This window comes from Acinonyx jubatus, chromosome E1, assembly GCF_027475565.1.
Source record: "Acinonyx jubatus isolate Ajub_Pintada_27869175 chromosome E1, VMU_Ajub_asm_v1.0, whole genome shotgun sequence".
Classification (NCBI taxonomy): Eukaryota; Metazoa; Chordata; class Mammalia; order Carnivora; family Felidae; genus Acinonyx; species Acinonyx jubatus.
The window spans coordinates 24,985,593-25,012,020 of NC_069397.1; the positions used below are offsets into that span (position 1 = coordinate 24,985,593).

General features: G+C 35.0%; 1 protein-coding gene across 1 annotated transcript in view; it reads left to right on the forward strand.

Moving 5' to 3' along the window:
- Positions 1–26,428, forward strand: part of BCAS3 (BCAS3 microtubule associated cell migration factor) — a 606,762-nt gene that overhangs the window by 27,419 nt on the left and 552,915 nt on the right. The window contains exons 7-8 of the mRNA XM_053211840.1: positions 546–652; positions 25,413–25,494. Of these exons, the coding sequence (XP_053067815.1) occupies positions 546–652; positions 25,413–25,494 (189 nt within the window). The remainder of the gene's footprint in view (positions 1–545; positions 653–25,412; positions 25,495–26,428) is intronic.

The following is a 26,428-nucleotide window of genomic DNA, read 5'->3' on the forward strand; positions in this document are numbered from 1 at the left end:
TTCAGGTATATCAGGATTCACTTCCTATACATGAAGGAATATAACTTGTCTTCCACTGTTAAATTTACAAATATTAGAAATTCTAGCAGATTACACTTCATATTTATATTTAATTAATTTTAGTAAAGTTTTTTATTTTCATGTATCACTTACAGATAGATGGTTTTGTTCCTGGTATTAATATTCCCAAGTTCTCTAATGAGACTTTGGTTTTTAAAACCTTACTTGTGCAGATAATTATAAGTACTGTTAAAAAAAAAATACTAGTTTTCTAATTTCAGCTTCCTGATCCCTGTTCACTTTCTTTTAAATGATGTCTTCCAAATACTTTTTATTGAAAAAATGTTTGTTTATTTATTTTTCTTTTTTTAAAATTTAAACCCAAGCTAGTTAAGTTGGATTATATAGTGTAATAATGTTTTCAGGAATAGAATTTAGTGATACATCATTGAAAAACAATTTAAACAACTGTTACACTAATAATATTAAAGAAGAGTAGTTGTTTACTTTTTAATTTGCTTCTTTGTGACTTAATTCTAATGCAGATACATCAAGAAATCTGGAATTTCATGAAATACACAGCACTGGGAATGAGCCGCCTCTGCTGATTATGATCGGCTACAGTGATGGAATGCAAGTCTGGAGCATCCCGGTAAGTATGAAGAAGGTTGAAACCCTAAAATATAATACTTTCCACCATGCTAGCTGATGTGAAATCTGGTGATACTTTCTGTAAGGTCTCATTAACTCTATTAAGTAGTTATTATTATTATTATTTCCCTTCTATTTTCCAGAATGGTAAAAAAGCTTGCAGAAGGCTTTTTCTTTTCTTTTTTCTTTTTAAATTAATTAATTAATTAATCAAAATTTTTTTTGGAGAGAGTGAGAGGGTGCAGATGAGCAAGGGAGGGGATAGAGAGGGAGAGAGAATTCCACGAGGGGCAGAGAGAGAGAGAAGTGGGGCTCACCCGAAGCGGGACTCGAGCTCACCTGATGTGGGACTCGAACTCATGAACCCTGAGATCATGACCTGGGCTGAAGTCAATGCTTAACTGACTGAGCCATCCAGGCCCCCCTCTTTTCTTTTTTAAATTAGCAGTCATTAAAAATCAATGTTTTGAATCAGTTAAAACATTTATGTGGTACAAAATTCAAGTTACAAAGGGTTAAAAAACCTCCATTCCACCCTTGTCCCCCATTTCCCCTCGAGGCAACTAGGATTCCCCTCGGGGCAACTAAGATTTCTAGTTTCTTATGTATCCCTATGGCTGTATTTTATGCAAATGATAACATAAATAAATCTGTTTCTGCCACCCTGCCCTCTCTAAAAGATGGTAGCATATTATGCAACTTAGTCTATACCTTGCTGTGTTTTACTTTTTTTTTAATTAAAAAAAATTTTTTTTAATGTTTATTTATTTCTGAGAGAGAGAGGGAGACAGAGTGTGAGCAGGGGAGGGGCAGAGAGAAAGGGAGACACAGAAGCCAAAGCAGGCTCCAGGCTCTGGACTGTCAGCACAGAGCCGGACGTGGGGCTTGAACCTACGAACTGTGAGATCGTGACCTGAGCCAAAGTCGGACGCTTAACCGACTGAGCCACTCAGGTGCCCCTGTGTTTTACTCTTAATGTCAATATTCAGAGAGCTTCTTCTTTGAAGGTTATAGCTGTGTATAATTCCATTGTTTGGATTTTCTTTAATTTATGTCATTTATTTCCTATATTGAAAAAACTTGAATGTCTTTTTTTTTCCCTGCTCTTAGCCATAATGATATAATATGTGAATTTGAACAAAGGTTATTTTATGTCTGTGTATCCGTATAAGATAAATCTAAATTTTGATAAATGTTTAAAATTGCCTAATATTGGTCCCAGTTTGCCTGTTAAATCTTACATCTTCCTCTTTGGGATGACGAAAAATAAAATGTCCTAAAAGAGGAAGAGGCTAGGTAGGATCATAGCTGAGTGAACTGTAGTAAAGATTGCATAATTTGGCTTGTACTTACATTCTGGCATGGCCTAAATATCGTATCTCTCCAGTAGATGATAGGGGGAAGGGGAACTTCTGTTGCGTGGTTCTTTTGCAGTTGGAGTCTCAGGGTCAATACAGAGACTTTTAATTTATACCTTTAATAAATTCATTCCCCAAATTGTTGTATGTGTGTGTTTCTGCTAAAATTTTTGCCCCCTCTTTTTGGTTCCATTGGGTAATACCAACTCTTAAAAGATTTATAGGAAAACATAGTTTATTATGTCAAATTTAAAGGAATTTGAGATGTTCTTGAGTACAGAATTTGGCTTCAGTGGCATAAGGATTATTAAGTAATGATCACATTGGACTTCATAATTCTTTAACATTTTTAGTAAAAAATTATTCTTTGATAAATCACGAACTTCAGTCTTTCATCTAATCATATAATTAATTATGTATGGTATTATTATTTAGGGTTTGGGGTTTTATATTTCTTGTTTTTAAAGATTGGCTTTTTTTTTTTCAGAGGTAGAAGAATCCTGCTGATATGTCATATAATGAGTGTCCTCTTTCTTTTGCCTTTTTTGGATGTGTAGTTGATGTTTTTTCATGGGTCTACAGTGTTGTTTGTGATTTAAGTATCATGCCAAAGACATGGACAAAGGACTTAAAATTAGGCAGTGTTTTTTGTTTTTTTTCCCCCTACCAAGAGAAATATTTCTAGGTTGTGATCAGAGGAAAAGATTTTGTAAGTGTAACTTTTTCTTATTAATAGATACAACATTTTAAACCCTTATGCTGTCTGTTGACAGACTTGAAGGCAGAGGGGAAGCTAGAGCTTTTAACAAGAAGGTTGAGTCTGTGTGATTAGGGGTGTTGACTGGATTGAGCACATTCCTTTGGTGGTACTCAGGCTACCCAGTTGTTTCGGTTATAATTAGAGGTATCACTTTTAATAGTTTTAAAGTTAACTTGTGTTTAGCTGTGAGTAACTTTAAAAGTTTTCTGACTAATTTAAATTACTTCTTTAAAATAGTTCTTATGCCCAGATTGTATTTTGAGAGACTTGAATAATCTTTTCTTCATGGAATATTCATTAGCTGGTTGTTTACTCTTGTAGTATTATAGCTCTGTGAGAACTATTTCATGAATTAGGAGGCATTTTGGGAAAATAGGCTCCTTCTGTTGCATTGATGGTGCTCTTACTATGTCCAAAGCATTTTATATACACATGATCTCATCTGTTGTATACTGTGAGGTAGAAGTTGTCGTATTTATAGGTGTTAACATCACACTACATGTAAGAGGCGGGATTAGAATTCAAACCCAGTTCTATCTGACTTCGTCTTCAAAGCGTATGATCTCAGAGCTGTACTTCATTACTCTCCAAATGTGATAGCAAAAGATATGCCATGCAAGTACACCAGTGTTCATTGTGAAAGGTTATGATATGGCTTCAAATATTCATCTTTTATAGAGTATCATGACTGTTACCCATTACTAACTAACCCCTTCCAAAACTTGTTTATCACTAGTCAGTTATTCAGTAATCACTTAAGTGTTACCATGTGCTAGACAGTGGGGAGCTTTATGTTGGTCAACCCAGGAATAATCCCAGCTCTTAGGAGTCTTTGCAGACCATAAATCATATTTGCTTTTGAGTAAGTGTGAGTGGGCAGAAAGTCAATCCCTGTCCAAACAATAGCTCAGTTTTTGCTTCAGGTTTGTGAACAGGGTTCCCTCGTGTTGATTTTATATAACCTGTGAGTCTCAGATGAAGAAAATAAACATATCCTGGGTAAACATTTAAAAAATTGTTTACAAATTGCACAAATTTGAACAAGGCTTAAATAGTGCCTTGACAGACAGTTAAGTGGAGTTAGCTCAGAAGCAGAACTGCCCAGAAGTAGTTTCTCGACTGCCTAGTCCCCACCACTTTTGTTTACAGGGTGGCTGTAGGAAAACACTGGCTTTCCCAAGCTGTCAGTCCCTTCTTTTTTCAACACATCTGATGTAAGAAAGAATGATTATTTGTTGATGTTTTGGATAAACAGGCCCTTTTCCTATTCATGCCTAACAATCTCTTTGCCTCTTTTTGGTAATATAAATACAGGTTCTTGTGCTTAAAATTCTTAATTAAAAAAAATAAATAAATAAAGGTTGTACATGGACTAAAAGCCAAATAGTTTTATGAGATTTGTTTTAAAAAAAGCAGCTCTATACTTTTCCTTTCATGACTCCTTTAATTCTATTAGCTCTTATCTCAGTATATATTTCAGTTATTTTAATACATCATACTTACATTCGTTATTTTTCTTTTCTCCGAGTCTTATACATAGAGTGATCTCGTGCTGTGAACTATGAGGACTTAAAAGGTGTTCATTTATTCAGCACAGGCCTGGGATAAAATAATGTATTTTGAACAAAACAGACATGGTGTTTGCTTTAATGGAGCTAGTAGGGGAGGTGAATTTAAATAAAAATCAATTAATATACAACTTAAATTGAAATTCAAGGAAAAGAATAAGAGATTATAGTAAGAAAGTGGCCTAGAAGTTAGGATTTAGCCAGGGAAAGCTTGAAACAGCAAACAGTAAAGTCTGTGGCTCTGAGGTGGAAATGTTCTTTCCTGTATGGTTGGACATTGATTTAGATTTTTTAAGTTTTTGTCTTCTTAAAGAATATTGAGACAAATATCTTTATGATCATGTAATTTGGAGAGATCAATGAAAGTAGATACACCAAGGCTCTTGATAGAGTTTCCAGATTGCATTCTTGTAAAGCCATTTGTACTTACCCCATTCATTTATTAATTCACTTACTCAGCAAAGATTTATTGATTTTTGTTTATAAGCCAGACCCTGTTCAAGGTGCTGGGAAAACAGCAATGAACAAAACAAAATCATTCTTTGTGTGGTAGGGAGGAAGATGATAATAAACATCTAGCATACTAGATGATGGTAAGTGTTAGGATGGGGTGGTTGATGTTGCTGTGGGTTGCTGTATTATACAGGGTGGCCTGGGGAAGTCTCTCTCAAAGATCTTTTGAGCAAAAGTGTGGAAGAGTGATCCTTATGGGTATTTGAAGGAGGAACATTCAAATCCAGTCCTCTGTGGTAGGACTTTGTTTCCTGTGTTCAAGAACAGCAAGGAGGCAGTTTAGCTGGAGGTGGGTGGGCAAGGTGAAGAATGCTTGGAGATGATGCCTGAGAAGTGGTCGTGGGCTAGAGCTTTGTCAACTACAGACTTCACAAATTTCAAATGTAGAGCAAAGTTGTGACAATTTTATGGTGAAAGCATGTATATCTACACCTAGATTTGAACCATTAAAATTTTACTATACTTCCTTTATTTCATATCCATCTTGTTCAATGCATTTCAAAATAAATTGTAAACTTCAGTATACTTTACCCTATTTTTTCGTGCTATCATTAATTAGAGTTCAATATTTGATTAATTTTTGTTGGATAAACTCTACAACCATTAAATACACAATTCTTAATATGTCAAGTTATTGAGCTTTGATAAATGCATACACCTAGGTAACCCAGATCTCTGTCAAGATACAGAACATGTTTATCACTGAAGAAATTTCCTTCATGTCTATTCCTAGTTAATTTTTTTCCATCCCATTCAGAAGCAACCACTGTTTTCATTTTTTCCCTCACTATAGATTAGTGTTGCCTGTTTTATAACTTCCTGTGCTATTATACTATATGCACTTTTTCTTTTTTTGTGTGGAAGGCTTCCTTCACTCAGCATGTTTATGAGATTCACCCATGATGTTTATTCCTTTTTATTGCCAAATAATACTCCTAACTTATGAATATACCATAGTTTATCCCTTCTTTTAGTGATGGATAGCTGTGCTATTTGTAGCTTTTGCCTTTTCTGACTAAAGCTGCTGTGAAGATCTTCTGTAAGTCTTTTTGTTAAGTGTGTGTTCATTTCTCTTAGGTAAATGCCTAAAAGTGGAATTGCAGCTTCATAGGGTAGGAATGTGGTCAGTTTTATAACAGACTCCAAACCTTTTTGTACCATCTTATATTTCCCCCAGCCGTGTAGGAGTTGTTCCATTAACCTCATCAACATTTGGTGTTGTCCATCTTTTTAATTTTAGCCATTCTTATGGGTGGCACCTTGTGGACTAATAATGTTGGACTACTTTTTCATATATTGTTGACCATTTGAATATCTTTTAGGAATATCTTTTAGGATTTTTTTTGCCCACTAAAAAAATGAGTTGTGGAAGTCATTTGAGGATTTTGAACAGATGTAGACAGCGATGCCTCTTACAAAATAGTAAAGGTATGATAAAGAGCAAATATGGGTGGAAAGATAGTGAGTTCAGTTTTCAGTTAGTGGAGGATGAACTGGTAGTGCAGGTCCACGAACTGGTAATAGTGAAGTATTTGTTACTGTATGCAACAAAATAAGTACAGAAAATGAGAGTAAGCTTTTAGACATCCATAGCAGTTTGCTAGTTGCACATCATCTAAATATGTGTTTGTCATTTACAGAAGTATCTGTTTGTGCCAGAATGGAAATTAAAAAATAAATAATTGGGCATTTATAACATGGTTTGACAAATACTATCAACAGGGCATCCAGGTGGAGGAGTTGTTTATGATAGTGTCTATGTTTTAGACATTGTGTAGTCATGTTATTTTATTTAACACAGACAACTCTCACTTCTATGATTGTTAACATCCATTTTAGTGGTTATATGCACTCTGGACATGGGATGAGATATAGAAGTTTCAGGGAAGAAATCTGAACTGCAGGATGAGAACTTGGATTTATTAAATCTTTCAGCCAGTGTGAACTCATTAAAAATCCTTGAGTAACAGAGATACATTGCAAAATCCATACTTAATAAAGATTTATTTTGCAGTGACAGTGGGATGAATAGAGAATAGGGAGAAAAGAAGAGGTTATAAGGCTACTTAGGAATCAGTTTCAACATTGTCCAATGTGAGGTTGAGAACCTTGAACAAAGTTTGTTTTTGTGGTACCTGATAAGATATTAAGAGGAGAAGAAAGAGTCAAAGATGTTCCCAAGGTATTGACCTGGGGCTGGTGCTACCTGGTATGTAAGATGGCTAGTTTTAGAAGAAGTAGAATTTATTATTAGACTTATACTTACATTATGTTAAAAATTATATGAGGCAAAAATTGTATTGCATAGTGTAAGTAATAGAGTTCTCACTTAAAATTTTCAGTGGATAAGAAACCCAAGATATACCATCATAAAAGTCCTGATAGTTTTCCCTACTTTTTATGTTGTCTATTTTTTTATTTATTTAAAGATTTAATTTAATTTTAATTTTAATTATTTTATTTTTATTTTTTATTAAATTAAAAAAAGTCTTTATTTTTGAAACAGAGAGAGAGAGAGAGAGAGAGAGAGAGAGACAGAGAGACAGACAGACACACAGCATGAGCAGGAGAGGGGCAGAGGCAGAGGGAGGCACAAAATTTGAAGCAGGCTCCAGGCTCTGAGCTGTCAGCACAGAGCCTGATGTGGGGCTTAAACTCACAAACCTTGAGATCAGGACCCAAGCCAAAGTTGGACACTTAAACAACTAAGCCACCCAGGAGCCCCTTAGTTTAGTTTTTAATTTAATTTAACTTAATTTAATTTAATTAATTTAATTTAATTTATTTTTTAAATTTACATCCAAGTTAGCATATACTGCAACAATGATTTCAGGAGTAGATTCCTTAATGCCCCTTATCCATTTAGCCCATCCCTCCTCCCACAACCCCTCCAGTAACCCTCTGTTTGCTCTCCATATTTAAGAGTCTCCTATGTTTTGTCCCCCTCATTATTTTTATATTATTTTTGCTTCCCTTCCCTTGTGTTCATCTGTACTGTGTCTTAAAGTCCTCATATGAGTGAAATCGTATGTTATTTGTCTTTCTCTGGCTAATTTCGCTTAGCATAATACCCTCTAGTTCCATCCATGTAGTTGCAAATGGCAAGATTTCATTCTTTTTGATTGCCGAGTAATACTCCATTGTATACATGTACCACATTTTCTTTATCCATTCATCCATCGTTGGACATTTGGGCCTTTCCATACTTTGGCTATTGTTGATGGTGCTGCTGTAAACATTGGGATGCATGTGTCGCTTCAAAACAGCCTACCTGTATCCCTTGGATAAAGACCTAGTTGTGCGATTGCTGGGTTGTAGGGAAGTTCTATTTTTAATTTTTGAAGGCACCTCCATACTGTTTTCGAGAGTGGCTGCACCAGTTTGCATTCCCACCAACAATGCAAAAGAGATCCTCTTTCTCTGCATCCTCATCACCATCTCACAACTAGTATGGAGGTTCCTCCAAAAATTAAAAATAAAACTACCCTACAACCCAGCAATTGCACTACCAGGTATTTTTCCAAGGGATACAAGTATGCTGTTTCGAAGCGACACATGCACCCACATCCTTGCCAACATCTGTTGTTGCCTGAGTTGTTAATGTTAGCCATTCTGACAGGTGTGAGGTGGTATCTCATGGTGGTTTTGATTTGTATTTCCCTGATGATGAGTGATGTGGAGCATTTTTTCATGTGTCGGTTGGCCATCTGGATGTCTTCTTTGGAGAAGTGTCTATTCATGTCTTTTACCCATTTCTTCACTGGATTGTTTGTTTTTTGGGTGTTGAGTTTGATAAGTTCTTTATAGATTTTGGATACTAACCTTTTTCTGATATGTCATTTGCAAATATCTTCTCCCATTCTGTCGGTTGCCTTTTAGTTTTTAGTTTCAGTTTTAGTTTTGCTGATTGTTTCCTTCACTGTGCAGAAGCTTTTTATTTTGATGAGGTCCCAGTGGTTCATTTTTGCTTTTGTTTCCCTTGCCTCTGGAGACGTGTTGAGTAAGAAGTTGCTGTGGCCAAGATCAAAGAGGTTTTGCCTGATTTCTTCTTGAGGATTTTGATGGCTTCCTGTCTTACGTTGAGGTCTTTCACCCATTTTGAGTTTCTTTTTGTGTATGGTCTAAGAAAGTGGTCCAGGTTCATTTTTCTGCACATCGCTGTCCAGTATTCCCAGTACCACTTGCTGAGGAGACTGTGTTTATTCCATTGGATATTCTTTCCTGCTTTGTCAAAGATTAGTTGGCCACACATTTGTGGGTCCATTTCTGGGTTTTCTATTCTGTTCCATTGATCTGAGTGTCTGTTTTCTTGCCATTATTTAAAAAAAAATTTTTTTTTTAACATTTATTTATTTTTGAGACAGAGAGAGACAGAGCATGAACGGGGGAGGGTCAGAGAGAGGGAGACACAGAATCTGAAACAGGCTCCAGGCTCTGAGCTGTCAGCACAGAGCCGGACGTGGGGCTTGAACTCACGGACCACGAGATCATGACGTGAGCCGAAGTCGGCCGATCAACCGACTGAGCCACCCAGGCGCCATAGCCATTATTTTTAATTTGAGAGAGAGAGAGAGAGAGAGAGAGAGAGAGAGAGAGAGAGAGAGAGAGAGAATCCTAAACAGGCTCCATGCTCAGCATAGAGCCCGACATGGGGCTCGATCTTACAACCCTGGGATCATGACCTGAGCTGAAATCAAGAGTCAGATGTTCAACTCACTGAGCCACCCAACTGCCCCTTAAGATTTTATTTTTTAATTTTTTTAATGTTTATTTATTTTTGAGAGAGAGAGAGACAGTGTGTGTGTGTGTGTGTGTGTGTGTGTGTGTGTGTGTGTGTGTGAATGGGGGTGGGGGGAGCAGAGAGAGACAGAGACACAGAATCCAAAGCAGGCTCCAGTCTCTGAGCTGTCAGCACAGAGCCCGATGTGGGGCTCAAACTCATGAACTGTGAGATCATGACCTGAGCCTAAGTCGGACGTTCGGCTGACTGAGCCACCCAGGCATCCCAAGATTTTATTTTTAAGTAACCTTCACACCCAACGTGGGGCTCGAACCCTGAGATCAACAGTCGCATGCTCCACTGACCAAGCCAGTCAGGTGCTTTTTCTGGTGTCTGTTTAAGTGGCTACTTAGTTTTATCATTCTCTTTTGAAATTCTTAATGTCTTAAAAAATTTTTTTTTAATGTTTATTTTTGAGCGAGAGAGACAGAGAGAGAGAGGGAGGGAGAGGGAGGGGCAGAGACAAAGAATCTGAAGCAGGCTCCAGGCTCTGAACTGTCAGCACAGAGCCTGATGCAGGGCTTGAACTCAAACCACAAGATCATGACCTGAGCTGAAGTTGGACGCTTAACCTACTGAGCCACCTAGGTGCCCCTGAAATTCTCAATATCTTAAAAAATCTTGAAAATATATTCATTACAGTACCTAGAAGTTGATGGTTGCATTGCACGAAACGGTATTTTTTCTTTCTTTTTTTTTCCAAAGGTTTTTTTTAATGTTTCATGTTTTTATTTAAATTCTAGTTAATTAACACAGTATAATAGTTTCAGGAGTAGAGTTTAGTGATTTTTCACTTACATATTACACCCAGTGCTCATCACAACAAGTGCCCTCCTTAATACCCTTAATCACCTTAATACCTCCTTAATCACCCTTTTAGCCTAAATCCCCCACCCCCTACCTCCCCTCCAGCTCCAAGAAAGCACTCCAAATGTTAACTTACTGAACCTAAGGTTCATGTGGAGCGCCTTCTTGGAGCTTTGAATGTACTTCAAAGATGTGACACTAGGTGTCACTAACACATTGCGGTAAGAAAAGTGCAGCTGTTCCCTTGAAAGGAAATATTTCCCCTAGCTTTTAGTGTATGTAGCTTTTACACTAAAGCTTTAGAGAAACATGCAAGGGCATATTTGAGGTAAATACCAATTAGTCTTTTATTTATTAGAAGTTGGGTGCCAGTAGACCTTGCCATGTCACGATTGCTAGCCAGGAACAATTTTTATGAGTTTCACTTGGGAGCAATATAAAGTCTATGATTTGGGTATCTGGCAAACAGAGGAAGTTTGAATATGGACCTGAATCAAAAAATTGTGTTCATTGAAAAATAGGTCCTTATTTTGTTTGGTCTAGTCTCTTGTTTACTGGGAAGAGAAGTAAAGGATGGCTCTTTAGTCATCTGCAATAGAATAGCATTGATTGTCCTGGAATGAATGGAAGCAAAAATGAAGAATGATGTTGCAACAACTTCTAGCATCCACCTGTATTAATAGAGAAAAATACTTTTGCTTAGAGTGTTTCTTACAGTGTCACTTTAGAAAAAGTCTTACATCTGAAGTTTAATTTTTCCTTGTGTTTTAATAGTGGCTTTATGTTACTTTTGTTGATTTAATATATGCACTCTACTTTGAGTTTGAAATTTATTACCACAAATTGGAATCTTGTTTGAAATATTTTTGATGTTTTTCTGTTCTAAAGCAGAAAGTATTCTTTGGACACAGACTTATGAGTGTGTGGAACGCAATTTTTTCTTTTGTTATAAATCCTCTTGTTTTAAATTTTATTGAATATATTAAATACAGTAAAGTACACAGGTCTTAAGTGTGCAGACTGAATTGTTTTATATGTATATAACCTTCTGTAGATCACTCAGAATAAGATATAGAACATTTGCAGCGACTCTGAAGAATTCCACTTCCCTGTTAATATTGTCCTCCCTATACCTCCAAATAACCAATATGCTGACTTCTGCCAGAGATTAGTTTTTCTGTTTTTGAACTTCATAAAAAATATCATAGATACCTGTGTTCTTTTATGTTTGGCTTCTTTCTCTTTTAACAGTATGACTATGAGATCCTTTCATGTTCTTGTGTGTAGCAGTAATCTGTTCTTATTTTTTTTCTGTGTAGTATTTTATCATGAATACAACACATTTAAAGAAGTCCACTATATAGCCAATAGACATTTTTGGTTGTTTCCAGTTTTTGAGCATTATAAATAAAACTGCTCTGAATGTTATTTTATATGGTTGTTGGTGGACATATACTGTATCCATTTCTCTTGGATATATAGACCTAGAGTAGATTTGCTGTGTTATAGCGTATATGTATGTTTAACGTTTCATATAACGAGTTTTCCAAAGTAGTTTTACCAATATGTATGCCCACTAGCAATGTATGAGAGTTTCATTTGCTCCATATTTCTCATTGGTTTTTGGTATTGTTAGCTTTTAAAATTTTTACCATTCTGGTAGGTGTGTACTAGTACCTCATTGTGGAGTTTAAAAGATGCTTTTTATTTTGCAATAATTTTAAACTTCCAGAAAATTTTATAATTAGTACAAGGAGCTCCTTGATTTACCCAAATTTACTGGTTATGGACATTTTGCCTCACTGGCTGTATCTTTCTCTCAGTTTTTTTATTTGCAGATTTTTTTCTGAACGGTTAATAAGTAGGAGAAATAATGTACCCCTTTTCCATAAATAATTCAGTATATATTCCTAAGAATAAGGCACATTATCTTATACAACTATAGCACTATCAAAACCAGGGCATTTACATTTGATACAATACTGTTATGTAATCCACAATCCATTTTCTGATTTCATCATTTGTCCCAATAGTCTCCTTTATAGGTATTCTGACATTTTCACTTTTCTTTATGATTTTACTTTTTAAAAAATTTTAAAATTATTTATTTATTTATTTATTTATTTATTTATTATTTCCAAGTTAGTTAGCATATAGTGCAATAATGATTTCAGGAGTAGATTCCAGTGATTCATCCCCTATGTATAACACCCAGTGCTTATCCCAATAAGTGTCTTCCTTAATGCCCCTTACCCATTTAGCCCATCCCCCCACTCACAGCCCCTCCAGCAACCCTCAGTTTGTTCTCTGTATTTAAGAGTCTCTTATGTTTTGTCCCCCTCCTTGTTTTTATATTATTTTTGCTTTCCTTCCCTTATGTTCATCTGTTTTGTATCTTAAATTATGCATATGAGTGAAGTCACATGATATTTGTCTTTCTCTGACTAATTTCATTTCGCATAGTATGTTCTAGTTCCATCCACGTAGTTGCAAATGGCAAAATTTCATTCTTTTTGATTGCCAAGTAGTACTCCACTGTATAGATATACCACCTCTTCTTTATCTGTTCTTCTGTTGATGGACACTTGGGCTCTTTCCATACTTTGGCTATTGTTGATAGTGCTGCTGTAAAACATTGGGATGCATGTGTCCCTTCAAAACAGCACACCTGTATCCCTTGGATAAAGACCTAGTTGTGCAATTGCTGGGTCATAGGATAGTTCTATTTTTAATTTTTTGAGGAACCTCCATACTGTTTTCCAGAGTGGCTGCACCAGCTTGCATTTCCACCAGCAGTGCAAAAGAGATCCTCTTTCTCCGCATTCTCACCAACATCTGTTGTTGCCTGAGTTGTTAATGTTAGCCATTCTGACAGGTGTGAGGTGGTATCTCATGGTGGTTTTGATTTGTATTTCCCTGATGATGAGTGATGTGGAGCATTTTTCCATATGTCTGTCAGCCATGTGGATATCTTCTTTAGAAAAGTGTCTATTCATGTCTTTTGCTCATTTCTTCACTGGATTGTTTGTTTTTTAGGTCTTGAGTTTGATAAGTTCTTTATAGAGGCATACAGTATGTACTCCTTTGTGTCTTTTTTTGTTTAGTGTATTTTTTAGATTCATCCATGTTGTTGTATGTTGTCATGGTTTGTGTTTTTGATTTTATTACTTTGATCATGTTTTCATGGTCTTTATATATCTGGTACCAAGTACATTGTCTGGCAGTTAGTTGGATATATATATATATATATATATATATATATATATATATATATGTTTATATATATACATTTATGTATGTATGTGTACATGTACACGTATATATGTGTGTGTATGTTTAGTAAATGTATTTTAAGATTTCAATATTTTGCTGAGTATTTTCATCTAAGAGTGCTAGAGAGTCAATTTTAGAAAGATACAAACTAAAGTTCATAATCGTTTGCTATTGGCTTACATCCCATTCCATTCCCAATCTGTCCCTTCTTCCTAAAGTCTCTATGTTTATTAATTAATAGCACCATACTTTTTCCATTTAGCCACATTGAAGCCTAGGGTCTATGCCACGTATTAGGAGATACAAATATCACTAAGACCTGAGTCCTGAGCAGATCACATTCTATATATGTGAGGTGTTACTACATAATTGCAGTCTGTGTCAGTGCTTCCCAGATGGGAGTGCTTTTGCCCGCAAGGAAACATTTGCCATGTTTGCGGACATTTTTTATTGTCACGATTGGTAGTTGCTACTGGCATCTAGTAGATGAAAGCCAGAGATGTGCAAAGCTTCCTACAATGTTTAGGACATTTTTGCTCAACAAAGCATTGTCCATTCCAAAATGTCAGTAGGGCTGAAGTTGAGAAACCCTGGCCTGTGAAATTCATGTTCCAGTGGAGGAATGAATGGAGCACCTCAGAGCACTGAGTAGTGAGGAGATGCCTGGGGGAGTTTCTGACACTTGCGCTGCCTAGTGAAATTTCATAATGTTAATGTAAATAATAGCATCTGTAATTTGAATAATCAGAATATACCACACCATCATATTAGGTGCATCACCTATTATTCTCTATTATCCTGTCAATTTTACTATTTTTTTTTAAGATTTTTTATTTTTGAGTACTCTCTATACCCAACAATCAGGCTTGAACTCACAACCCTGACATCAAGAATTGCACACTCAAGATGCACACAAGAATCTTTGATTTAAGCCAGGCAGGCACCCCTTAGTTTCACTATTTAGTGTCATTCTCATTTTGTAGATAAAAAATTAAAGCTCATATTTAACCCTTAAAATGCACAGCCTCCCCACTATCAACATTCCACATCAGTAGTCCCCTTTATCTGTGGTTTTGCTTTCCACGATTTCCGTTACCCACAGTCAGCTGTGGTCTGGAAGCAAACGATCCTGCATCTGTTGTATTGCCATAAGGTGAATAGTAGTCTAATACTACGTCACATGCCTGCATCATTCATCTCACTTCATCTCATCACGTAGGCATTTTATCATCTGACATCACCACAAAGAGAGTAAATACAGTACATTATGTTTTGAGAGAGAGACATTCATATAACTTCTCTTATAGTATATTGTTATAATTGTCTTATTTCATTGTTGTTGTTAATCTCTTACTGTGCCTAATTTATAAATTAAACTTCACCATGGTATATACATATAGGAAAATATATTTATAGGATTTCTTACTATCCACAGTTTCAGGCATCCACTGGAGGTCTTAGAATGTATCGCTCATAGATAAATGTATAGTTTTGCCTTTCCATAATGTCATATAGTTGGAATCATACAGCATGTAGCTGTTTCAGATTGGCTTCTTTCACTTAGTAATACACATTTAAGTTATGCCCAAGTCTTTTCATGGCTTGATAGCTCATTTCTTTTTAGCACTAAATAATATTACATTGTCTGGATGTACCATAATTTATTTATGATAGATATCTTTAAAAAACTCAGATATAGCCTACATACTCTAAAAAGTACAAACCTCAAGTCTGTAGTTTGAAGACTCTTTGTGTGTATATGTGATTATGTAAATGTGTATGTTTGTACCCATATGTAAATAAGTGAAAGTAACATTGAGAACAAAATGTAGAGCATTTTTCTTACTTATATAGTTCCCCAGCCAATATTTCCCTTCCCCTCAGGTAAGATGATAACTATTCTGACCACAGATCTGTATTGAACGTCATATAAATAGAGGCACACACTATGTACTCCTTTGTGTCTTTTTTTGTTCAGTGTATTTTTTAGATCCATCCATGTTGTTGCATGTTGTCATGGTTTGTATTTTTGATTTTATTACTGTGTTATATCCCACTGATTAGATATACCAATTGTTTAGCTATTATCCTTTTGGGATGGGCATATATGTTTCTATAATGAATATAGCTCCTATGAACATAATTGTAGATTTATGTGCTCTATTTTTGAGTATGTACTTAGGAGCAGCATTGCTGGGCCACAGGTCAGGCATATATTTAACTTGATTAGAAATTGCCTACAGGTTTTTCAAAGATGTTGCACCATAGTACACTTTCACCTGCAATATCTGAGAGTTGTAGTTGCTCTGCTTCCTGCTACCATTGATGTTGTCATTCATTTTTTAAATCATCTTGTCAGTCTTACAAGTTCATAAGGTATCTATTTTACAGAAGAACAATCTTAGGTTTCTATTTAATATAATGTTTCTTTTTGGTTAGATATCTATGCAAAACTATCTTCAGCCAACAGATTGTATCAGGATACATTTACAATACCAATCAAATATGACAAACTCAGTCTTTAAAAAAATTTTTTTTAACATTTATTTATTACTGAGAGACAGAGCGACACAGAGCATGAGCAGGAGAGGGGTAGAGACGGGGAGACACAGAATCTGAAGCAGGCTCCAGGCTCTGAGCTGTTAGCACAGAGCCTGACGCGGGGCTCCAACTCATGATCTGTGAGATCATGACCTGAGCTGAAGTCAGTTGCCTAACCAACTGAGCCACCCAGGCGCCCCCAAACTCAGTCTTTTAGAAGTAGAAAGAGGCTGTAATCCAAAATTGGCTTATCTGTAGCACTGTTTTCTCTCTTTCCAATTGGACATGTATTCTGCACAAAATAAAGTAACAAGTTAAAGGGAATCCAGTTTGTGTGTCTGAGTGATGATGAAGTGTTTATGACAGCTGCTAGGCTGACACTCTCTGTAATGGTGTTACATTGACTTCTGAACACCTTCCAGGCTGCTTCCAGCCATATGTGTCTGTGTAGTCTGAGTGGTTTTACATTAACATCTACCCTGAGTAAGATCTTTTGACTACAAAAGTGTTACTTTCAAATGGAAGATACCATTAGGGCTGCTTCAAAGCTCGGAATGGTATTTGGATTGGTGGTGCTGAAATAATGGCTGGGGTTTTGAAGTGTAAGGTCTAAATCTGTGTTGCATAACCAAAGGAACGTGTGAGTTTAAACTGCTTTTCTTTGATCTTCCTTTCAAAAATCAGACTGGAGGGGAAAGGTTAAAGTCGCCTTAAAGTACTCCTCTGTGTGTGCAAAAATTTGGAAGTATGAAAATATGATTACAAGTTCCATTCATTATTTGTGTTCTGTGGTTTTCATATTGTTCTTGAAACTCACTTCCTTCTTGCTCAAGTTTTGTATTTTGAATTTCGTGTCAAGACCAAAATATAGACTCAATTGCTGTCTGCTTTATGTGGTTAGCAAATATCTGCTCTATAAGTTGTTAGTCCTCAAAAATATGTGTTTCAGGTGGTTTTTGTGGTTTGCATTTTTTTTTTTTTGATGGCATACACAGTAGGTTACAGAGATACTGACACTCTGACATTAACTGAATCATTTGTGGTTAGTTAGGCAAAAATAAAACAAAAACGTTATCCCTGTCTTCCTCCTAATTTTAAGAGCTTTCCAAAGCTGTTACTATTAGGAATCCTTTCTTCAAACTGTGCTGTCTTAAGTTTTTGAAATTGTTGAAACAGAGTTGTAAAACATAAAATAACGCCCTGGCAGTGACTTGTTGGAGAAAAAAGGCTTGAGGTTAAAAACTGTTTTGAATACAGTATATTAACAGGAGATTTTGATGCCTCTTTGGTCTGGTCATGTTTGGAGAATATTGTTTTTTGTTTCCTTACATCTAAAATGGAAATATATCATCAAATTGGCTCATGGGGTGATTCTAGAGAGAGACTATCAGCTCTCATTAGAGATTGCTTTGTAGTTATAATAGTTACTCATGTAGCTAGTGGAGTCATTTTGTTGCTTATTAATCGAATACCATGGTATAATGTCATACTTCTCACTCCTTTCCCTATATTTCTTTGTATTTTTGCTTTTCCTTCCAATTAAAAAAAACTTGTTGTGACTTCTAAAGTTAAAAAAAAAGTCATTAAATGTTCAGTTTTTTAAAGAACTTCATCGTCAGTTCAGTTGTGTGGTCTGTATGATTAGCATATGTGAAGTAGTTAGCAAAGTGGTAACTATACACTTGTACATTTAAATAGGCGAAGTGAGTTCCTTCTGTTGCTTTAAGAACTGAATTCCCTTAGTATAAGACCTCATCACCTCTTCATTCTCACTCTCTGTATTTTTGGGAGGGGTATCAGGAAAGGTTAAAATTTATTTGTGGAATTTCCACATTTTTCCATACCTATATATGTAAATAAAAGTTAATAGACATTATTTTTTTGACCAATTATAGGTCTACCTAAAAATTGAGTAGAAAGTACAGAGAGTTCCCATGTATCCCCTCACCACCATATTTGCCCCTGTTTAACATCTTGCATTAGTGAGGTACATTTGTTAAAATTAATGAACCAATATTGATATAAGTTATTAATAACTTTAAGTCTATAGTTTACATTTTCTCCTTAATTAAAAAACTTTTATTTGGTGTTACCTTTTAAGGAAATGATGCTCTTTTTTTAAGGAACTTCATTTCAGTTGTATCTGTGTGGTTAGTACATGTGGCACATTTAGAAAGATTGATAACTCTCTATTTGCATATTTAAATGTGCTGTTTTTAAAACATCATAGTTGGTAAGAAAACCTGTTGCAGGTAAAAACATCATATAAACACATAAAGATTGGAATGAGTGTAGGGTATTTGCTAGAGAGGGTGGAGACTGCCTTGTAAGAACTGTTGCACAGATGATGTGCTGCTTTCCACCATGGTAATAGCCCTTTTACTGAGAGCTGTAAAACATAGGAAGTAATATACTGACTGGTGGCTTCAAGAATGAGATGTACCAAATGTGTTTTATTGTATGGTATTATAACACATTTTCAGACATTAAATATTAATAACATGCTTTGAGAACAGTGGGGCAAAGTCAGATTTATGCTAAATACCATTAAGATTGAATAATGAGGCTGATATAGACCCAGTCATTTATTCATCCATTTATTCAACAAGCATCTTTTTGATTTAACTGTCTTTTATGTTACCTATTTTAGATATGCAATTTAATCATTACAGTTGCCTTCTTAGATATATCATCACCTCTATTTTATTTTTTGAAAGAGAGTGAGAGCAGGGGAGGGGCAGAGAGAAAGGGGACAGAGGATCTGAATTGGGCTCTGTGCTGATAGCTCAGAGCCTGGAGCCTGCTCCAGATTCTGTGTCTCCCTCTCTCTCTTTACCCCTCCCCCACTCGTGCTCGCTCGCTCTCTCTCTCTCTTAAAAATAAATAAACATTAAGAAAAAAAATAGAGCCAAACTCATATTTAGCAAATATGTGAATATTTGTATAGTTAATAAACACAAGTCCAGTTTGTTTTCTACTAAAATAAACTGTTGGAATATTTGATGTGGTTGATGTGTGATATTTGCAACCTATGATCCTGGCATATTGTTGTATGTACTTGCCATTGTACTTGTCATTGTTGTACTTTCCCTTGATTTTGGGAAAAGAATAAAACTTCCAGGGTCCCACCTGTGGGCTGCTTTTACTCTGTCAGACTTTCCAAGTGGAACTGGAGCCATTACTGGTGTGGAGAACTCTGACATGAAAGATATTTTTGATTGAAAGTCTGCATGTGCATGAGATAAACATGGGGAATTTTTTTCTTTTGTCTTTCATGTCTGGTGTCTTGGTTTTCAATTCATATTTCTAGCCTGGAAATCATCTGCTATATATGCTGTACCCATTTTGAAAAAAAATAGGCAAATTAATACTTCTTTTTAATTTTTTTTAAAGATGAAAACTTGTTAAAGTATCAAGAAAAAGAACTACTAGTCATTATCTTTTGTTTGAGCTGTTTGAGTTCCAGGGAAAGTATAGCCATTTTTATGTGTTTCCTATCTTTAACAGAGACGGAATTTTCTTTGAATGTTAGTATGAATTTTTACAAATCAATATTTTTCACTTCAAGAGATGGATATCATGTTGCTATAACCAAGCCATTGTATCTTGTTGAAGGGAGGGTTGCTTATTTATTACTGGATTTGGAATTAAGATATGAATTTGATTAGCTACAAAGAGTTCTACCTTTTTCTTGAAATGAGTTCTTGAGTCTCATTCATATTCTGAACTATTCATCATATATACATGTGGTAATCAAGGGTCCTTCAGGACAAAAGTCTTACATCATTTTCCCTGATGGCAGGCCACTACAATAAAGACTATTTATATAGTTAGTTTGAGGCAGCATTACTTTTCAGAGGATACTGACCTGCATTTCATTCGCTGTGCACAATAGATTTAAATCCATAATGTCTTAGAATCAGGGAACTGTAGTGGGCAAGAGACTTTAACAGTCATTCATGGAATAGTATAACTAATTCCAATAAGCATATGAAAAGGTGTTTGATCCATCTCCTTAGTCATGAAGAAAATACAAATTAAAACCACAGTGAAAGTCCCATTGAACACGCCAGAGTGCCTGATACAAACTGTTGGTGAGGAACTCTTTTTCATTGCTGGTGGAAGTGTCAATTTGTACAATCACTGTAGAAAACTATTTTGTTGAAATCTACAAAATATGCACATATGCCTAATATAGGAGCAATTCTAACTAGATTTATACCCAGGAGAAATATATATATATATATTATATATATATAATATATAATATATATATATTCACTAAATGAAATGTGCAAGAATATTCATAACAGTATTCTTTACAATGTTCTTTTAAAAATGCTAAAATCATGGCTCTCCTACAACTGTAAAATGGAACAGATGTCATAGATTTTACTTAACTCATTAATAAATGAGGTGTTTGGCAAGTTGTTACAGCTGGTTCAAGGGAGAATCTGAAGAACCAATATAGGCAATTAGAAATACTAAAATGAACTTTTTACGAGGTGCAAACCTGGTTAATACACTACTGAAACTAAAATGTACTGCCTGGAATCATCTTTTTTATAGAGTGGAATTCAATTGTATCTCTTCCAGACAAAATTCACTTGCATTTCTGTGGACAAGAGTCAGTTACTATCAGTTTTCTATAGCTTACAATATTGCAAAACAAGGGTATAGATGCATATAAAATCAAATAATCCCAAAGGGTCCACTAGACACTCTTGGTAATCCATTGAAAGGACATATAGTGATCTTTTTCTCATTTGAAAGTTTTTTCAATTTTTCCTGACATCTTAAGAGCCAAGAACTAGAAACAACCTGGAAGTCCACCAATAGTAAAATGGATAAATTGTAGTATTTTTCACACAGTGGAAATCTGTATAGCAACAGAAATTTAAAAACTACAATAAAAAAATAAAACCAATCGTATGCAACAACATGAATGAATTTCATACATATGTAATTCACAAAAGAGTGTATACTGTGTGATTCTATTTGCATAAATTTGAATGAGTAAAATTTATATGTAATGAAGTCAGGATAGTGGTTATGATTATTCTTGAGTTCGGTTTGTGACTGGGAAAGGGGTGTGAGGGACCTTCTGAGTATCTGTCATGTTCTGTTTCTTGATGTCTGTGCTGGTAACAGAGGTATTTTAACATGGAAAATTCATTAAGCTGTACATATATGTATGATTGAGGTGTTATTTCTGTGTCTGTTATTCAACAATGTTTGATAAAAAGAATTAACTGCAGACACAATTCTCCATTTGACTAGTATCTAAAAGGGAAGTTGGGGGTGTAAATATGTACTCTTGTCCTAATTCTGTGTCATAAAGCATTATTATTGTCCATGGTATTTGATTGACTTTTCTATTTTGTAGTCATATCTTTGAAAAGTCATCATGATTTCAGAAACAAGTTTGGTTCTGAGGGCTAGATGACCTTCATTTGCTTTTAGAATTTTCTAGAGGTAGTTATAAACTCCCACAACTTTTATAGCCCTTTCCCTGTGTGTATTGTCTCGGCTGTTATAATTTCCCTTTGCCTTAGATTGAGTTGTGAGATTCTAAACTTGTACTCTCCCCCCCACTTTTTTGGTTTGGTATGTAATTTGCATATTTTCACCATGCGAAAGCTATTTTCTATGGTTGGAAAAGATTTTTTTCCTACAGTGTGAACAAATCATTCTTTGTTCTCCTTATTGTGCCTCCAAACTGGTACGTCCGGTTTATGCTCCAAACAACAAAAGTCTGTCATCAGAAATTAAAATGCCAGTAAGAACAAAGGCAGAGACCCATGAGGAACTCTTGGAGAGGTTTCCTCCCTGTTTGCTCCTCTCCCCAAGTTACCACAGTTGCCAGGAAGTTGGAACATTGCTTGGTACAACTCCTTCCTTGTAGTTCTGCCCTTGTATTTATTATTATTGTTGGTTTAAAAATGAACTTAACGCTCCTGGTAATTCTTGTCAGGATATATATAAAATCCTCATCTCTGAGATTTTTTTCCCCATTTTCAGTGAGCTCTTTTTTAAGAAATGTAAAAATCACTTTGAAAGCCTTTAAAAACTTAATCAGTTTTGACACGCATTTATTTGAGAGCAGAAGTACCAGTGAACATGCTGTATAAAATTATTAGAGGCAATTGAAAGCGGCAGCTAAAGCCGAGCCTGTAAGGACATATCCAACTTGTGTTCTTTCTAAAATGTGCACGTCTTATCTGTACACACTTTGTTGGCACTCTTCTGAAATAGTATTCCAGTGTAGCATTTGTACACATTATTTGGAGAGTTCTCTCATCTCAGAAGTTTGGCATTTGAGACTCACTTAGGATACTTTGGAATTATGCTTCTAACAATGTTGATTTTAACATAGTCACAAATATTTGTAAATAGTGACAGAATGTTTCTTCATCCCTCCCTTCCCTTATGTTACAATTAAAGATTCAAGAATCTTAACTTAGAGGTAATAAAGGATGGGTAATAAATGTGGGATGCATTTTGTAATCAGTCCTAATGTTTTTTCTTACCTTTTGCGGTATATTTAAAGAGGGATTTAGAGTAGAAGCTTAGAATAGAATAGAGCATTTAGGTCTGTTTTGAAAGCTGTTATGCTGGAGAGCATGGTGTGTTCAGATTTCAAAATGTTTTTCAATGTCAGAGTAAAGCTCATGTGAATTAAATCCAGTGTTAACAAATGTTTGTCATATTGTGAGAATGCCAAGACAGGTTTGCCTTGTTCTTTATTATTTAGTATAATTTAGTACACATAGGTCAGTTAAATATGATTAGACTTTTATTTTTTATTTTACTTTACTTTAAGGCTTTATTTGATAGAACCAAAAGCTAAATGCTAGATCTGTGGAATATGGCCATAATAGTACACAGCAGATTTTGTGTTAGAATATTATGATTTGTTAAAAGTATGAATGTATATTTGTTAGAGTGAGAAGTGTTTTTCATTGCTCTGAATTACAATTTCAGTGCAACTTCTACAATATTGTTTTATAATTTTTTATTTCCTTGTAAGTAGAATAGTCTGTATATTGAAGAATATTATTTATCCATTTTTATATCCCCATTTTGGTGGAGATAGCTAATAATAACTCTATAATATAAATGTATTACATTAGTGACGTACCTTTCAGCAAAAGTGTGCTTAATATCAGCAAGATCATACTTTTTAGATTTTAGAGAATGTGTGATTCCTGTGTTGGGTGGGAGGTTGAACAAAGTGACCTTTTAAGGCTTTTTCTAAATTTTAAATTCTGTTCTATAATATTAAACTGTAGACTTAAGAGCTATAGTATATAATGGCCATGTTTTTCATGTAGAAAATTAATGTTCACAAAGGAGTTTGTAGAGAGCTAAATTCTTATCTTTTGCTATACTGAGTTTATAGTTTGGTGTGTTTAATTGGTGATAGGTGGTGCTGTTGTTGCACAGTTGGTGAGAAGAGCCTAGCATTCCTCAAACCTGCATCCCAAGTGCTATAGAGAGATTTGCCATTGTGGCCAGCGAATAAGTTTATAGTAATTTTTATAGGCAGAATGAATATGATGGCTCTTTAGGCATCACCATAAGTTAACATTTATAAGAAACAAAATATTTATAGTTTGCAGTCCTTAAATTCAGACAGAAGAGAAGCTGAAGATCTGAAAAAGTAGTTAAAGGAAGTGCTGCAGATTTACAGTTTAATATTGAAAGCTTTATAAGCCTTTTATCTTATATATGTTGTTTATATTTTAAACTGCTTGTTTGGCAGGCCCTATTGAAAAAAAACTACCATCCGCATGTTTCTCTTATTGAATGTTTATTACATGTGTTGTAAGTTCTTGAGTATTTAGAACTAGTTTTATAATTTTGGCCCTTTTCCCCATCTGATATCACATATTCCATCAAACGCTTGAGAGTTATGAAAATGTATCGGGGACTAAATTATCACTTAAAGCAGTCTTAACTAATTCTAGTTTAATCTGCTCAATACTTCAATTAGCAGCAAACTGTTCTCTTGAACCACTAATTTGGAAAAGCAGTTGTTTTTGCACTTGACACATATATTGTCATACCCTTTTACCTTTGGATTAATATACTACTGTACTCTTTATATCTGAGGAATAAATCTGATATGACTCAAAACGAACATTCATACAGTGTTTGATCTATATGTGTAATAAAAATGATGACATTTAAAGATGCTTACATATTACTTCTTTAATTCATAGAATATTGAAATGATTAGTATTTTGAGGTTCTTTGGCACCTTTACCTTTTAAGTTTATAAATGCAAAATAATACAGGCTTATGGGAGGTGAGGGGAGTGGAGAGATGTTGGTCAAAGGGTACAGAGTTGCAATTATGTAGGATGAGTAAGTCTAGAGATATAATGTTCAGGCATGATGCCTGTAGTTAATAACACTGTGTTGAATACTTTAAAAATGTTGAGGGTCGATTTCATGTGTTCTCATCATACAAAAAAGGAGGAAATGACTGCAGTAATAATTTTATTATGTATGCATATGAAACCATCATGTTGTACACCTTAAATATCTATGATTTTAATTCGAAATATATTAAAAAAAGAAATATATAGGTTTATAGATGCTAAATGATTTATTCAAAGTCGTTAACAGGAAGGTAGTTGCAGAACCATAACCTGGTGCACAGGTTATTCATGTTCCACTATGTGTTCTTTGCAGTATGTTTTGCTTTTTCTCCTTTACAACATATTTGCAGAAATTACTGCATTTAAGTTCTGTTTTTCAGAATACTAAGAATATTTACCTTTTTGTTACGTGGAACACCTGGTACTAATTAAAAAAATCATAGTTGCTCTGCTCTAAAATGAAAGGCAATCATGCAGGAACTGAGCAGACTAACAGGAGTTTCTTAAAGATAAGAATTATAGACTTTAAGAGCAGATCATTCATTTTCCTGTTTATATTAAGTGTGTGCTCTTATCATTTTCTAAAAATATTTGTGGTAATTTAAATATGAATATGCTGAATGTGTATGAACAACCATAAATGTGTGTGTCTCTGTGTGTACATATATTACATTTCAGACAAAAAATTGTGATAAAATTTAGGAGATCTTGTTTTCATATAATCATGTTCTGACCTGTATTTTCATTTACGGAAATTTTTTGTCTTCTCATGCAGATCAGTGGGGAAGCACAGGAGCTCTTTTCTGTTCGACATGGCCCCATTCGAGCGGCTAGAATCTTGCCTGCTCCACAGTTTGGTGAGTGTAGCCCTTAAGAAGAAACAAATCATTTAGGAGTTTCTCTTTTATTGGTCTTGGACTACAGACAGCAAGAATGATAACTAAAGTCTGTTTTCCTCCAAGGGTCCATGCCCCATCCTTTCCTCCCCACAAGATAAATTCTTGTTCTGTCAGTTGAGATGGAAATAGGTAATCTTAACCAATTCAATATGGCCATTCACATTCTACTGTGGTTTTGATTTATCTTCCTCCTCTTTGATCTCAATTTAGCCTCTGACTTTGCTGGCTCTTTCTTGAAACCCTCTTCTCTCTTGGTTTTCATGGCATCACTCTTCCCAGATCCCTTCCTTGCTGACTGTACTGCTTTTGTTATGCTTCTGGCTTAGCTTTCTTCTGTGGGTATTCCCCAAGTCTCTGTTGTTCTCATGTCTTTGCTCTTCTTCGCAGTTATTCTTAAACTGCCTTGGAGAGCTTGGTTTTCACCATTATCTCGCTTGTGGATAAGTCTGCTGTCTACATTTCCAGCCTTGTCAGAAGTACAGTTTTGGGCTTTTGACCTTTAATCTCTGCTTTAAAAATGAATACTTCTTAATGTTGTATTTAAATATTATGTATGTTTTGATTTAAAAAGTCAAATATGTGTTTAAATTAAATATGCTATTTGGGTGCCTAATAACTCCTGAGTCTTTAGTGATATGTTTTCTCATTAATTTGCCTGTGTTCACTCAGAATGTTTTTGCACGAGCAATGAAAACATAGTCATTTTAATCTTGTTTGCATACTCTAAAATCTTTTTAAAAAGAGAATATTAAAAAGTCTAATTCTGTTTTTAAAGTTTACTAGAAGTTGGATAATCTTCTTTATAATACTTCATTTAGCTTATAATTCTCTAAACTGGTGAGAATGAAGTTCATTAAAACTTACTACTGTGTGCGTTATGCACTAACCATAT